Consider the following 14,891-nt stretch of genomic DNA (forward strand, 5'->3'; position numbering starts at 1 on the left):
GCAAACATATTCAACTACGTCAGCTAAAATAAAATAAAGCTTTATCTGCACAACATTCCTCTAAACACAGGGAATATACACAAAAAACAGAAAAACTGGAAAGAAAAATGTTGATGTAGGTAGGCTACGCTATAAATGGGTGCGCGCTGTGTTTTCGAACTGACGCAACGACAGCAAACTTGAAAGTAGCTCGAAAAAAGCAAGCGATCACTGTTGACAGCGCTGTACTTGGCATAGTTGCTCGATGTTGCGATAAACACTGCCACCCAATGGCCGAAACGTGCATTTTTTTTAAGGTGGAATCGAAACTTAAGGAAAACCTGAGGCGAACGTGGAGAACTTTCAGCATCGTCTCCGAAGTAGTGGATGGATGTTAAAACATGCAAGGAAGAAATTGGTTTTGTTTGTGTAGCCTCCATGTTGTTGCTTTTGTTATGTTATATTAAGCTAAATCGTTGACTTAGCTAAGCAATGACTTACTGTTGAAACAAGTTGAACTATATTTTAACTTTCGCGCTTGCGTTTTTAGAAGCCTCGTTTTTTCGCTCTCTGCTTGTCCCGACTGCCGTGGGTGTGCACACAGGATACACACTTTGGACATGGATCCGTTACTAGTTCTGCAGGTCGTGCTGTACACTGCTTCTTTCATTTGCGGGATTGTTACAGCCGTTTTAGTCACAATTGTGCAGGTAGGTGGACATCATTATGCTTAAGTTTGCTTAAGGTTTGTGTGGAGGTACAGTAGACTGTGCTAGTTTGTATCTGATCTGAACTTGTTTTAGCCTGCGACTTGCCACTTCATTAAACTTTTTGTAGGCTAGGGTAGATAGATAGGCCTACATCAGATTATGGAGACAAAATTAAAACCAGAGGTTTTTACAGGCATGCTTTTTAACTTTCGTTTTCGTTTCTAAGCAAAGACAGACAGGTCAACATCAGCCGTGGGGTTATCCCTAAATTTCGTTTATCAAAGTGTGTATGTGTGTACACAATTTCAACACATTTCTCACCATACCAAATTTTAATATTATACTAGACTAAATATTTTAAATAATTTGAAAAAAAAAAAAATCTCTCCACTCCTATTCTCTTCTCTTAATCCATCTCATCTGGTCCGCTCTCCTCTCCAGGTCTCTCCTCAAAACACAAAGCCTTGCAGTGCGACTAATGGGCATGACAATGATAATCATAAACCGAAACCGTAAATGATAACAACAACTACTAGGCTACTACTAAACTAGATGTACCGCAGAGCGGTACAAAATATGACCGCCGCCCAGTCCAGGACATTTTTTCCACAAAAATAAATCACGCTGAAAGGCCTATATGATTCTAACTGTCTCACTAAATTGCATTATCCACACTCAATTCTCACTGGTATCTGCTAGACAACAAGTACCAAAACATGATTAGTTCATAGATTTCACACGTAAAATTAATTTTATACAACCCCACCCCCATCTTGCCTGTTCATAATTTTGAGAAATTCTTGTGTGCATGTGTGCATGTACATGTTTATGTTTATGTGTGTGTGTGTGTGTGTGTGTGTATGTGTGCGTGCTTGTGTGTGTGCCTGCGTATGTGCCTGTGTTTGTGCATGTGCATGCATGCGTACATATGTCTACTGTGTGAGTATGTGTCATAAGTATGATTACTGTGAATGTATGTGTGTGCGTGTGTATCTGTTTATGCACATGTGTGCACATGGAATGAGTTAAGATGACCCCTGGAGGCAAACATACGGAAAAAATTGGCCCTATGGTTCTCAAGATATTCACAGAAAACTGTGTCTGCCCTACCCTCCTTTCGGGGGGTCCAGTCCAGCGGGGGGGCTACAGATCAAAACGATGGTTCCATGCTATCCATGTGGGGTTATATGCCCACAAAGTTTCGTGTACCCCGGTCTTTCAGTGTCCCGGGAATCCTTGTTGGTGTACGGTCACTAAATGTACACGTAAGTTATTTTATTGTAAGGCCCCCCATGAACGAAAGTTCACGAAACTTGGCATGCATTCGGAGGATGTCATAATGATCCTACACTTTCAATTTCGTGCAGTTTTGACCATGTCAGCCAGAGATATTGTGATGAAAAGACCTAATTCTTTGCTTTTTAATTTTTAACTAGGTGGCGCTATACATGAAATAAGTGGTAATGGGATGGGTTGACATGCCCTCTTAAGACCAACATACACAAAAAAGGTGGACCTCCTAGGCCCTACGGTTCTCGAGATATTCACAGAAAACTGTCTCCGGCCACCTACAGGCCAGTTGGTGTATAGTAACATAAATTCATTTATTGTGTGCCCCCCCATGAGCGGAATTCCACGAAACTTGGCGTGCATTCAGAGGGTGACATAATGATCCTACACTTCCAATTTCGTGCAGTTTTGACTATGTTAGGTCACAGATACCTGCGATTACAACACCTCATTTTTACTTTTTTGTGTTTAACTAGGTGGCGCTATACATGAAATGAGTGGTTATGGAATGGGTTGACTTGGCCCCTTGAGATCAACATACAAAAAAAAAATGGTCCTCCTAAACCCTACGGTTCTCGAGATATTCACAGAAAACTGTGTCTGCCCTACCCTCCTTTCGGGGGGTCCAGTCCAGCGGGGGGGCTACAGATCAAAACGAAAAAAAACGATGGTTCCATGCTATCCATGTGGGGTTACATGCCCACCAAGTTTTGTGTACCCCAGTCTTACAGTGTCCCGGGAATCCTTGACGGAAATTTGGACATGCGAAAAAAAAAAATCTGACTAAACCTATATGACCGCTGCGCAGCGGTCATAATAATTTGAATGCTAATAAATCTGAAGTTTTGGAGTGTATGACTGATTTCTGATGTTGTTCGGTCTCTTTACTTTAGCATACAGTACTGTAGTTCGCATATAGTAGATTTGCCCTTCTAACACTGATGGGGATCATGGTTGTTTCCAACTGTATGCACATTCAAGGGAACCATAGTGCTGTTCATTCACTATGTCCTCTTCCCTGCACAAGGGAACCAAAGCGCTGTTCATTCACTTCCCTGCTCTGAAAAAAAAAAAAAAAACATTGTGTGAAACAGGTTGATGTAGGCCTATGTAATGAGAGTAGCCATTCAGTTGTTGCAATTACTATTGCAGTGTTAATGTTGATAGAGGATAACTTGCCAAGTCTTGGGATAAAACATACTGAATAAGATGAGCCACAGTATTTGGAAGCATTTATTGAATTTCCCCTTGGGGATCAATAAAGTATCTATCTATCTATCTATCTATCTATCTATCTATCTATTTGGAAGCATTCATTGTGAGTTGGAACTACTATCTTGTGCAATACTACGTATCATATCCAAAATGCTACTGGTCTCTGAGTATAAGCAACATTAAAAAACCCATGTGAAGAACTGGCAGCAAGTGATATATGGAGTCAGAACAACGCCATAAAGATTGTGTGCCCGTGAAAAGATATTCACATGTGTAATAGAGTTTTGTCTTCGAGAATATGATTTGCACAAGTGTAGAACCGTTTTGTAACTGTGGAATTAATTTGTCTGTGTGCAAAAAAAATGCGTACCTGCAGAAATATTTTGTGCACTTTATGGCATTGTTCTGATTCCATAGTGATAAGCCAAATTTACTGTCAATGATGTTCTGGAAGTCTGCATAAAAGGCTTGCCTAAAGGACCGTTCACACTAGGATCGATAACTATAAAGAGATAACTTTAACTATAACAATCAAAGCATCCACACTGACCAACGATTAGGAAATAATTCTCTCCTCATGTTGAAGAATGTAATGGCTAAAATAAGATTCTGATTGGCTGTCAGCTTTTTATCATTCTCAAAATCACACTGAAAGTGATCCCCAATTATTTCATTTGTTATGTCGTTATTGGTATAGTTTACAGCATGTGTGGATGCTGTCATTCACATCAGTTGCATTTATATTGTTTTTGCCATTATCATTAAGTATAGTATCATTCTTTTATCAATTATAGTATCATTCTTGGTATGGGCTGCCCACAAGTGGACAGTGAATGCAATGACATGTCAGCCCCCTCTCTTTGTCTGCAGGCCCAGAACGAGGGGAAGTGCTTGCTGTACGGAACACTCCAGTACGATAACTCCACCGCCACGATTAGTGTGACCTCCTCTGGCGACCCGTCTGTCTGCAACTTTGCGATGGCCATCCCTGTGTGTGTCACGGTGTTCTGTTTCTCACTCATTTGCTACAGCTGTGTATGTGGACAGGGCAGTGGGTAAGCATGCTGTCATATGGGGATACAGTATGTGTCATGTGGGGATACATTATGTGTCATATGGGGATACATTATGTGTCATATGTGGGGATACAGTATGTGTCATATGGGAATACATTATGTGTCATGTGGGAATACATTTTGTACAGTGTCATATGTGTGGATACATTACAGTATGTGTCATATGTGGGGATACACTGACATATATCAATGTCAATGTCAATTTATTTGTATAGCACATTTAAAAAACAATAACAGTTGATCAAAGTGTTGTAAAAATAAAATAATATAAATTAATAGTAAAATAATAGTAAATAAAATAATAATAATACAATAATAAAAAATAAAATAATAATGATAAGTAGATCCCAGATCAAAGCAATAATGATAACAATAAGAATATATACAAGGTAATAATCTAAATGATGTACAGTGCCATGTATATGGGGATACATTATGTACAGTGCCATGTATATGGGGATACATTATGTACAGTGCCATGTATATGGGGATACATTATGTACAGTGCCATGTATATGGGGATACATTATGTACAGTACAAGTTCTCGAGTATGACTGAGATCTGCAAACTCTGCTCTCAGAGCTGATAAAGGACCCTTTTGATGTCTGCTTATGGTTAGAAGAAAATAGATTAAAATGACACCAATTATAGTTAACCATATTCAGGTGTTTTTTTTTTTCACAATTGGAGCAATGAAAGTCACAGTCATTGTGAATCTTTAACTGTGATTTGTAAGCAGTATAGCATTTTTATGTAGTATTTTTACAAGGTGCATAGAAAAGTATGATGTCTTGTTACTTGAATGATATAGTAGTCGCCAAAGTTGCAATAGTCCATAGTCCATAAATGCTATTGGTTGGTACAGAAATCATAGGATGTAATTTTGATATTTCTATATCTGTTTGTGTTTAGAGGGCGCCTGTGTGTGAACATCACCCTGGGGATGAGTGGACTCCTCATGTTCCTCTTGATCATCAGCGGCTGCCTCCTGAAGATAGGAAGAGACAAGTTATGCGAGTCTCTTCCACTACCCCAGTTTAACAGGTGAACTCCAGATTCTCTCTGATTGATTTCGGAGCATTAAAGGTTGTATCAGCGATTGTGGGGTAACTTCACTGTTGTTGACATTCAAACAAAACAGAGAGCTAGCTCGCTACTCCCTCCCCCTCCCTCCCGTGCAATTGAAACTCTCCTGTACACGCATCTCGTCGGTTATTGATTTTGCCTTTGAGTGGTTGGCAACTAGCCTGACGAGCCAGACCCACATTAAAATGTAGGGTCTGGGCACTCACCGTTCGCAGTGCTCAGTCCAAGGGGCGGGATAATCGGTTTCAAATTCCCTCTGCATGCAATAGGACAGCGCTGAGTCCCATGCGTTTTCCCACCAGCGGAGCTAGTATAAGTATAGTATATATACTTTTTTGATCCCGTGAGGGAAATTTGGTCTCTGCATTTAACCCAATCGGTGAATTAGTGAAACACAAACAGCACACAGTGTACACACAGTGAGGTGAAGCACACACTAATCCCGGCGCAGTGAGCTGCCTGCTACAACGGCGGCGCTCGGGGAGCAGTGAGGGGTTAGGTGCCTTGCTAGAGGGCACTTCAGCCGTGGCCCACTGGTCGGGGCTCGAACCGGCAACCCTCCGGTTAACAAGTCCAGAGTGCTAACCAGTAGGCCACGGCTGCCCAGTAGTTGGCTAGTTCAAACTTTTGCCATCTTAAAACAAGCTTAACTTGTGTCACACTGTTGGCCAACAGCAACATCCATCTTCTTTGTTTTCAAGTACCAGGGAATTCAAGCCAAACCGTTGCAACTCTGCCATCAATCATTATGTTAAGCCCGCCTAACGACTCTATACACCATTTGATTGGCCTGATAGAAGTTTAATTTTTCGAGCTCACAAGCCAACGGAGAGTTGCTAGACTAGCCCTGGAAGCAAATGTAATTTGCTGCCGCTAGGGTGCGTCTAGATTTCTAGGCTAGTTGGCAACGCTTGTTGGTAGCAAATGTTTTTGTGTGCACATCTCAGGGCCTAGGCTGCCTACAGAGACACATTTTGACGGCCTGCTTATGGAATTGTTGTTGTGATGAATGTGATCATTTATGGTTGGGCCTTTTTGGGCCTGCAATCGCTGATACAACCTTTAAAGACATTGAACCTTGATAAAGGCTATGTGCCAACACGTTGGTCCTTAATAAATATATTGTAACACCTCTAATTATCACCCATTTCGTTCGACAATTCGAAAACAACAATGTTTTTCAATACTTCAAAATAACGTTTGATAAATGAACCTTACATTTTTCAGTAGCCATAGGTGTGTAGATTTGAACAAAATCTGGTTTGGTTCTTACCCGTGTTTTTGCTGCCTGAAATATCCGATTTTGTTTACCGAGGTTAGTGCTGGCCTGGCGGGTCGTCTAGTTCCACCCTTTCAACGGCACATGAATGGTTAGACTGAGAATTCTCGTCGCTACTTTAAAATTCCACTGGAGCTCCAAGCGGATTTGTACACGCAGCCTTACAAGACTGTTTACAGCTCTTTGAGTCACGGTAAAATGTAATTTTTGGTACATAGCTAATTTAGATACACTTATGGTGTGGGTGCTTGCGTTTCTTTAGAAATCCGCTGTTTCAATTTGTATAGAAATTAAGTAAGGGATAATGTATAAAACGCCGGTCATTATTGGGAAAATAAGTCCCGACAGGGCGAACCGGACCCCGACGCGCAGCGGATAAACTCCCCACAATGTGACTCTTTAGCCTACATAGCCTAGGCTATAGCCTATTTGTTACCGTTTCATCGTGGCTTTTGGTGAGAAACAAATAGTTCGACAACAGCACACTGAACTTGAATAAAACATTCTTTAGAACACAGCTGATCAACCGTCTGCTTTCACTTTTGAATGAAGTTCCAGTCCTTGCGTAGTGATATGAAAGACGTGAAATAGAAGCACAAAGCCCATTTTCCTTGACAGCGGTCTGTTATACTTAGCAACGGTCTGTTATTGAGAATTAGCAGACCACCGAACGTTGGGAAGGCCCATTCAAGTGAATGGAGCATTCTGCAGCATTATGAAGAGCCGTGTAATAATAGTAAGTGACACATACACGTAAGAGGACGGAAACACGGGACTGGTGGTAATGGGGGGGGGGGGGGGGGGGGGTTCCGATATTAAGAGATCAGAGTGTGTGGCTACTCTGTTTTTAAATTGATAACTTCCTGGCCAGCACCTCTACTTGCTTTTCCAACCAAAATATACAGAAATTGACATGCTCAATCTCAATTCAATATAGGGCTGCACGATTATGGCCAAAATGATGATCATGATTATTTTGATCAATATTGAGATCATGATTATTTATCACGATTATTAATTAATTTTAGTGACAAAAATATTTTTTCCCTAAACATATTGGACATTTACTCCCCTAAATTACTGCAAATATAGACTTGACTGCGACTTCCAAACTTCCAAACAATTTCCAAACAATTTTTTGTGCGTGCTATACTTTGTTAATATTTGGGGAATCCTTAATGGCCCACCGGGAATCCTCCCAACGCTCCCCATTAGCCACTTAAGCTCTGCTTCTTGTTCATGAGTTTAATTGTTTAGTCCAGGAGTGTCCAAACTTTTTGACTCAAGAGCCACATAGGCCGGCGGGCCACACACAAATAATAATAATAATAACGTTTTGTATTATTTAAATGACAAAAGTAATTTTGTTGTAGAAAATTGATTTCTTAAGAAATACTGTTAATTTGATACTGGTCAATTCACTTATAAATGGTGCACTTACAAATGGTCACTTTAAGACTCTTTGCCAGCTTCACTCAAAAATAGCCTATGGCTAGTGCTGTGCCTATGGCTGTGCCCTCACCGTTTATAAATGGTCAGTAATGGTCAGTAGTGTTGCCATCGTGCTCTCTCCATCTCGTGCATGCTCAAATGCGTTCTCAATTAAATGGAGTAGCATAACTAGTTAGATCTGAAGCAATGGAGATACTATGTATCTCGATATAACAAGCTGTTTTGACATTGACATTGTAAACGTTCTCTAAAAAGAGTGTAAAGCAGTTTGCAGTAGCCTAACGTCGTCTATCGCTGGAAAAAAATAGTGAGCGAGCGGCTTATGATAAACTGATAAATGCTCGGCGGGCCGGATTAAAGTGCGTGGCGGGCCACAGTTTGGACACCCCTGGTTTAGTCATTTGTTGATATGTAAAACACTGACGTGTAGGCTACATTTTCATTATTGTTCACTCGTTTTGAGTAGGCTGTGTTTTGAAACGCATATGCATTGTAAGTTGCACATGTAGCTTATAAAATACATTAATAAAATTCACGGATCCCGTCGTTAGCTCAACTCTTATTAAAGGCTATATCGGAGGAAGCAAACAAGGACTAAAAGTAAAAGTTAAAAGGTAGCCTATGTGTGGTTTACGTCATGTGATGTGTTTCACGGTATGAGTTGAGAGCCCTTCTTTGCTTATATTTTTGGTTAACTTCACTTGCCTGAAATCCGAAATATTTTCGAACAACGGATGATCCGTTTCGAGGGACAAGCTCTTGGCCTTCTGCTGTGCCACACATTTGATTTTTGATCGTTGTTGTTTTTGTATAGTCTAACTAGCCTACTAATAGTTAAAATAATGCTACTAGTCCACAGTGCATCCAAACTGTGAGCAGTGCATCAGGCTGAGCAGTGCAGGGAACAGCTGTCATTGGTAGGCTGCATGCAGGCACATGGTCAGACAGGTTTAAGGAGCGCTTGATTTGTTTTGTAGCGGAGCGTTCTATGGGTTGCCAGGTTGGTTCTATGGGTAGAGCACGCATTTGTAATATCACTCGATCACGCAAATTTGACTGTGGGAAGCCAAAATTGTGATTGTGATTAAAATTCGATTAATTGTGCAGCCCTAATTCAATAGTAAAAAAATAAATGCAAGATCTGAATCCACGGCTATGAGGGACTTTGTGTATTTGCAGGTGTGATGACGCCCAGAATGTCCAGTGGGACATATCGAAGAGTGGCAGCAGATTCTACACCCTTCTTCACAGTGCTGAGGTAGGGCTATGCAATTAATCGATTAATTGTGATTATGACTTCAAACGATTACATATATATATAAAAAACATCATCAAAATATAATGACTATTTAGCTATATTCAGTTTCATAACAATGCTTTCCTTTTGTCTCGAGTTGTCGGGTGCATTATCTTTTTGTATGTATTTGTTTTCTGTTGGATTATATTTAAAATTCAGAAATGTACTCCTCCAAATTCCCTGTAAGTTCCAAAATCACTGAGTAATTGTGTTTAATAATCGTGCTCTTAATATTGAACAAAATAATTGTGATAATAATTTTTGCCATAATGGAGTAGCCCTACTGAGGTACCGCACAGTACAGCTCTATGTCTCTTGCCCCTTCAGTGGCCTGATGAAGCAGGGCCGTTATGCTTGATGTTAGACTATGGCACACTTTAGTTCTTCTGTCTATTGCTCTTCTTCTGTATTGCATGCATGTATTCATATCCAGCCTGTCGTTGATCTCTTTTTGCCATTCCACTTTTCATCCAGTCACTTCCTGTTTGGATGTTTTTCATTCATTCATCACAGTATGTTTCCTTATTTTCAGGAATGTATGTATGTTTCCTTATTTTCAGGAATGTATGTATGTCAGTATGTTTCCTTATTTTTATGTTTCCTATATATTCACTTCCTCATTTCAGCCTTCATGCCTTTGTGTTGCCTTCAGGCCTCCTGTCGCCCTTTCTTTCTGACTATGTCCATTATGTCATAGTGTATTGTTATGACATTGTTATGTCTTAATGTGTACTGTTAATTTAGATTTGATAAATGTCAATAGTGGGTTTGTGTAATGGTAACCAGCTAATACGTAGCTGCACAGCATGTACGTTAGAAAAACCTCCCTCCCCACACCTTCAGAGACAAGCTTGTAAGAGGCACTGGCTCCCATGGCTTTTAGCTCCCTTGTTAGCATGCTCACTTCCCAAGTAATTACCTAAGGAACTTAGTCATCTTAAAAACTCCATTTTATCAGACTCATGGCCCTGTTTTATAAGCCTCTATATCTCAGACTAGATACAAGCTTAACGTTTTGCAAAGTAGTTGTTGGGTATAGTAACATTATTGATATAAAGTAGGAACCAATTCCATGATGGTCAGGCTGGAGGCATCTGTTGACTTCATATGGAATGACTATGTAGTATAATTTGAGCTCTCTCTCTCTTCAATCCTCTCTTTACTTTAGATATCGGTGTGGGTGAATTTCTTCTGCTTGCTGTTCGTCGGAGGCCTGGCAATTGCCCAGTGCAGTCCAGGGACATCCGGGGGAGGGGGCCGGGCGACGCGTTGCCATCGGGGAGGCAGGGGACGCAGGAGGTGAAGCTGTAGTTGGGAGGTTCACTAAAAAACACCAGCGTATTTTAGACCAAATTATTGTTATTATTATTTTACCTGAGTTGTTATTGTGATTAATTAATAATTGATCATGATACATTTGTCATGATACATGTCAAGTTGTGCTTTGTTGTGTTGTAAATACAGCTTTTTGCAATGATGAGTAAGTCTTTTACATTGTTAGCCATACATGCACATTACACATGCCTATATTGCATCACCTTTATCCTCTGAGAAGACAGAAAACGCACTATCAATCTGCACTTTCGAAGACCTGTCAAATATTTGATGTTGTATTAGTGAGTGCAGTCCAGGGTTTTAATGAGATAGGAGATGGTATTTTAAGATGTACAGCACAACGAACATATAACATCTAACGGCTTCTCTTCTGTGCTGTACTGTATGCTATGTGCTTCCCTGAGCGTACCCACCGGAGTCTAGGTCTTCTTTTGAGTTTTTACAGTTTCTTTATTGTGCATTTTCAGTGTATCCCTTTGTGTGAGCGCAAGCTAAGAATTCCGTTTCTTTATTGTGCATTTTCAGTGTGTGTGTGAGGGCAAGCTAAGAATTCGGTCAGACCATTTGTTTTTGTTTTTGTTTACATAACAGTATACAACACACAATAAAAAAACTCCCATCGCATGTTGCACATGTTAACATCAACACTTCCAACTCTTTCACTTCAGAAATAAAACTGATATGAATAACTGATAAACTGATATTTTAGTGCATGGATTACAATGTGGTTTATTTTCACAACATGCACATTGTGTGCAAATATCTTAAAGGAAATGGTCAGTGTCATAATCTTCACCCATTGGTGAACAACACAGCTGCAAAGTGAGTCTCATTAAATAGATTTTTGTAAAATTCACCTCTGACTTTGACTTATGACTTTGAATGATCTTTTAGAATAATCTTTGAGGAAAACATCTTTAAACTTTTGTGATGCAATGAACTTTTGACTTATGTGCTTTACAACATAGCTATGGTACTGAATAAAGTACTGTATGATATGATGTCTGTTCCTGCCGTTTTTTAAATTTATTTTATGTTTTTTATTTTGCAAACTTGTAAATTTCAGTTGACTCAGTTAAATTATTCGCTTAAATATTTAATTATCTGCATCTGTGAGAATCCCAAACTTTGCTGGATGAATAATCAATAATCATCAAGTCTTTCCTTAACTTACTTCAAGTTACATTACTTAAAGGAAAAATCCGGCGAGTTTTCCAGCATAGATCTCCGTTTTGGTAAAAGTGATTGTTTTCATTTTGTTTCGTACCGACAGTACTCTGGGACCTTGAGAAACTGAGAACTTTGTGAAAACTCACTAGATTTCCCCTTTAAAGGTGCTCTAAGCGATGCTGGGTAACGTCACTTCTGTTGACGTTCAAACAAAACAGAGCTAGCTCGCTACTTCCTCCCCCTCCCTCCCGTGCAATTGAAACTCCTAAACGCACATCTTGTCGGTGATTTGCTGCAACAGTTATGTTTTTATGGGCTAGGTTTGTCCAGGTTGTTTTTGTTGCCGTTTTTGGAGCCTGGGTTGTCCACAGAGATCGCATTTTTTACAGTGATCAGGACACAGGCAGCTAGCGGATGGTGAGGTGATGTTTGCTGTAAGTGACAAAAAATGTTTTAGCCTAAAACACACATCGGTTAGAGCAACTTTAAGTAATGCAATTTCAACTAAGTTTCATGAGTCAACACCATGTAAACAAATCATCTGATTTTACTTTAAAAAAAAGAAAACTATTTCACTGTTGTTTTCAACTTGACAGTGTTTCAACCTATAGGCCAACTGTGGCCAAAGGACAGACATGTTTCATATCAAACTTCTGCTTCAGGTTGTAGGCTTTACAGTGACTGACTGGGGGTGAATGAGTTAAGCAGGTTGACCTACTGTCCCATACTGCCCAGGCCACTCCTTCAGAAAGATTGGTGATGAATAGAATAAGTAGAAATAAGGAAGCGCACTCACCACCCTATAGTACTAATGGCAATTTTTCACACTGAAGAAGGGTGTCAGCCCGAAACGTTTGTGAGGCAATTAAGAAGTAAACGAAACTGTTGAGTGCTTGCTTTATTTATTTTTTCAAAGTCTTTGATGAATAGAATAATAAATAAACCTAAAGTACGATCCATGTCCAGAGGAAGTAGAACATGGGGATCCAGTGTAGTTAACACTGTGTCCTGTAAATCAGAATATCACATGAAAAACAAGGCATGGCTGTTTTGAAAACTATTCATTTGTGATGATCAATGAGGCTTTATTTATTTATTTATTTATTTATGTATTATTATTATTATTATTATTATTATTATTATTATTAATGATAATAATAATAAGCAGGTGGCTCTCAGCGAGCACATATATATCCGGTGGAATGTCAGCAGGGTTGTAATGGCATCTTCTGTTATATCCTGCTACTTTCGTGTTCACTCAGACACTGAAAATCTTGTTTATGAACAACTCTTCATTCAACTTTGACACATACATTACATAAATCATTAATTTTATTTAGTACGTATGTTCAGTGAAAGCGTGTTGTGTGGTCGGCTGTTTTAACAACAGTAGGAATATACAGACCTAGAATTAAACCGTTTGTGACATTCACAAACCTTTGTTGCACATTGATTGGATTACCCAGAGTTCCTGGTCGAGTGGAGGACCAAGATGTGCGTTAAAAGTGAATGAAATACATACGATTAATAAAATAATCCTGAATACCTGTAAGAACATGTGAACATATTAGCAACACAGCTAGTAATGACAGTGTTTGGTTTTATTGTTGTCATTAATTAATACACGTCTTAATACATTATGTTGTCAATAAATTACCTTCATCGGTACGTTTTGGCCACTGCCTGACATCATCTACCCAATGTTCCCTTTCACCTGACATTTTTTCATGAGCAGGATCTCCTATCAGATATTCTCTGACAGGATGCTTTCATTGAAAAGCAATTAGAAGGCACCGCAAGTGTCACACCGTCACACTCCGCAGGCACGCAGTAATGGCAGCAGGCAAGATGGCGGCGCCCATAGAGTTCGCAGCGGATTGGTGTATAGGCTACATGATAGGTCAAATAATCTGCATTAAAATGGAAAGGCTTCCACCTTTCCTCAAAGTTTAACTAATAACATGAAAATATACCAAACATCATAATCCTGCTAGCAAACGGAGTCGGTTTGGCAGGTGTAAATATTTATTTAGGAATACCCTGTTTCCGAGCTCTCTGTAAACATGTTGACCACGGGCCCCTTGTAATATAATTGACGTACCGATAAGTCGCTTTGGATAAAAGCATCTGCTATGCAAATGTAGGAATTGTCCACTAGATGTCACTGTTTGCCATAACAAATCCTCAAACAGAGCAACACTGAGCTGATATTACTGCACAGCTGCATTACCTGTGTGGGGTGTGGCTGGAGATAGGTGCATGTGGGTAAGTAATGGCCAACATGTGGGCTGGTTCATTATTGTGTGTGTGTTTGTGTGTCCTCAGTATCCTTACTTCACAGGCAGAGTGCAAATTACCCCACCATAATTGGGGGGTACTGCTCCTTCAGTTCTTCTATGGCCATCATGGTCCACTACCATATGGTATCAATCCCCATCGTGATCGCCAAGTGCAACATGTGTTGTGCAACACACATACAAGGTCTAAACATGCGACAAACTGATAATCAGTAGGCTACAGAATATCTCATTGTTATTATATATCCAAAAGAGAACTGTTTTGATCAGCTCTCAACATTTAGAAGTTAAGTGCACTGAAATACCATTCTAATAGTAAAAGTAATATGAAGCCTATTGCCTATTTCATGAAATATTGATTTGGTTCATTTTCTTCAGTGGGTAAGTAGCAGGTAAGTAGCCACCGGTAATTAAATGTATGAAGACGTGACATGAGCTATGAAAGATCAAAACACGTGAAGGCTGTAAAATAGCACATTTTCAACAAGCTAGACGTCTGCTAGCAACTTACATTTACACATGCACGTCAGCAGCAAACCGAATTTAGGCTACTGGAGGAATCTAGCGTTTTGTCATTAAATGTTGACACTTGCTTGAGAAGTTGAAGTCGTTCTCTATCATCGTTGCTTCTAGCGCCACGGTGGTTAAAAATGGTACGGTCCATAATAGGGGTGTCTGAAATCGCTTTACATTAAAATGTTCCT

The 14,891-nt window shown here is 39.8% G+C and overlaps 1 protein-coding gene across 1 annotated transcript; it reads left to right on the top strand.

Annotated features, from left to right (window-relative positions):
• The first annotated feature begins 331 nt into the window (after positions 1–331).
• On the top strand, positions 332–11,718 carry LOC121691388 (transmembrane protein 179B-like). The gene is made up of 5 exons (XM_042071174.1): positions 332–689; positions 4,065–4,249; positions 5,184–5,315; positions 9,268–9,346; positions 10,554–11,718. The coding sequence occupies exons 1-5, from the start codon at positions 600–602 to the stop codon at positions 10,686–10,688; spliced, it is 621 nt and encodes a 206-aa protein (XP_041927108.1). The 5' UTR covers positions 332–599; the 3' UTR covers positions 10,689–11,718.
• The last annotated feature ends 3,173 nt before the right edge of the window (positions 11,719–14,891 follow it).

The sequence above is a fragment of the Alosa sapidissima genome, chromosome 2 (assembly GCF_018492685.1).
Source record: "Alosa sapidissima isolate fAloSap1 chromosome 2, fAloSap1.pri, whole genome shotgun sequence".
Taxonomy (NCBI): domain Eukaryota; kingdom Metazoa; phylum Chordata; class Actinopteri; order Clupeiformes; family Clupeidae; genus Alosa; species Alosa sapidissima.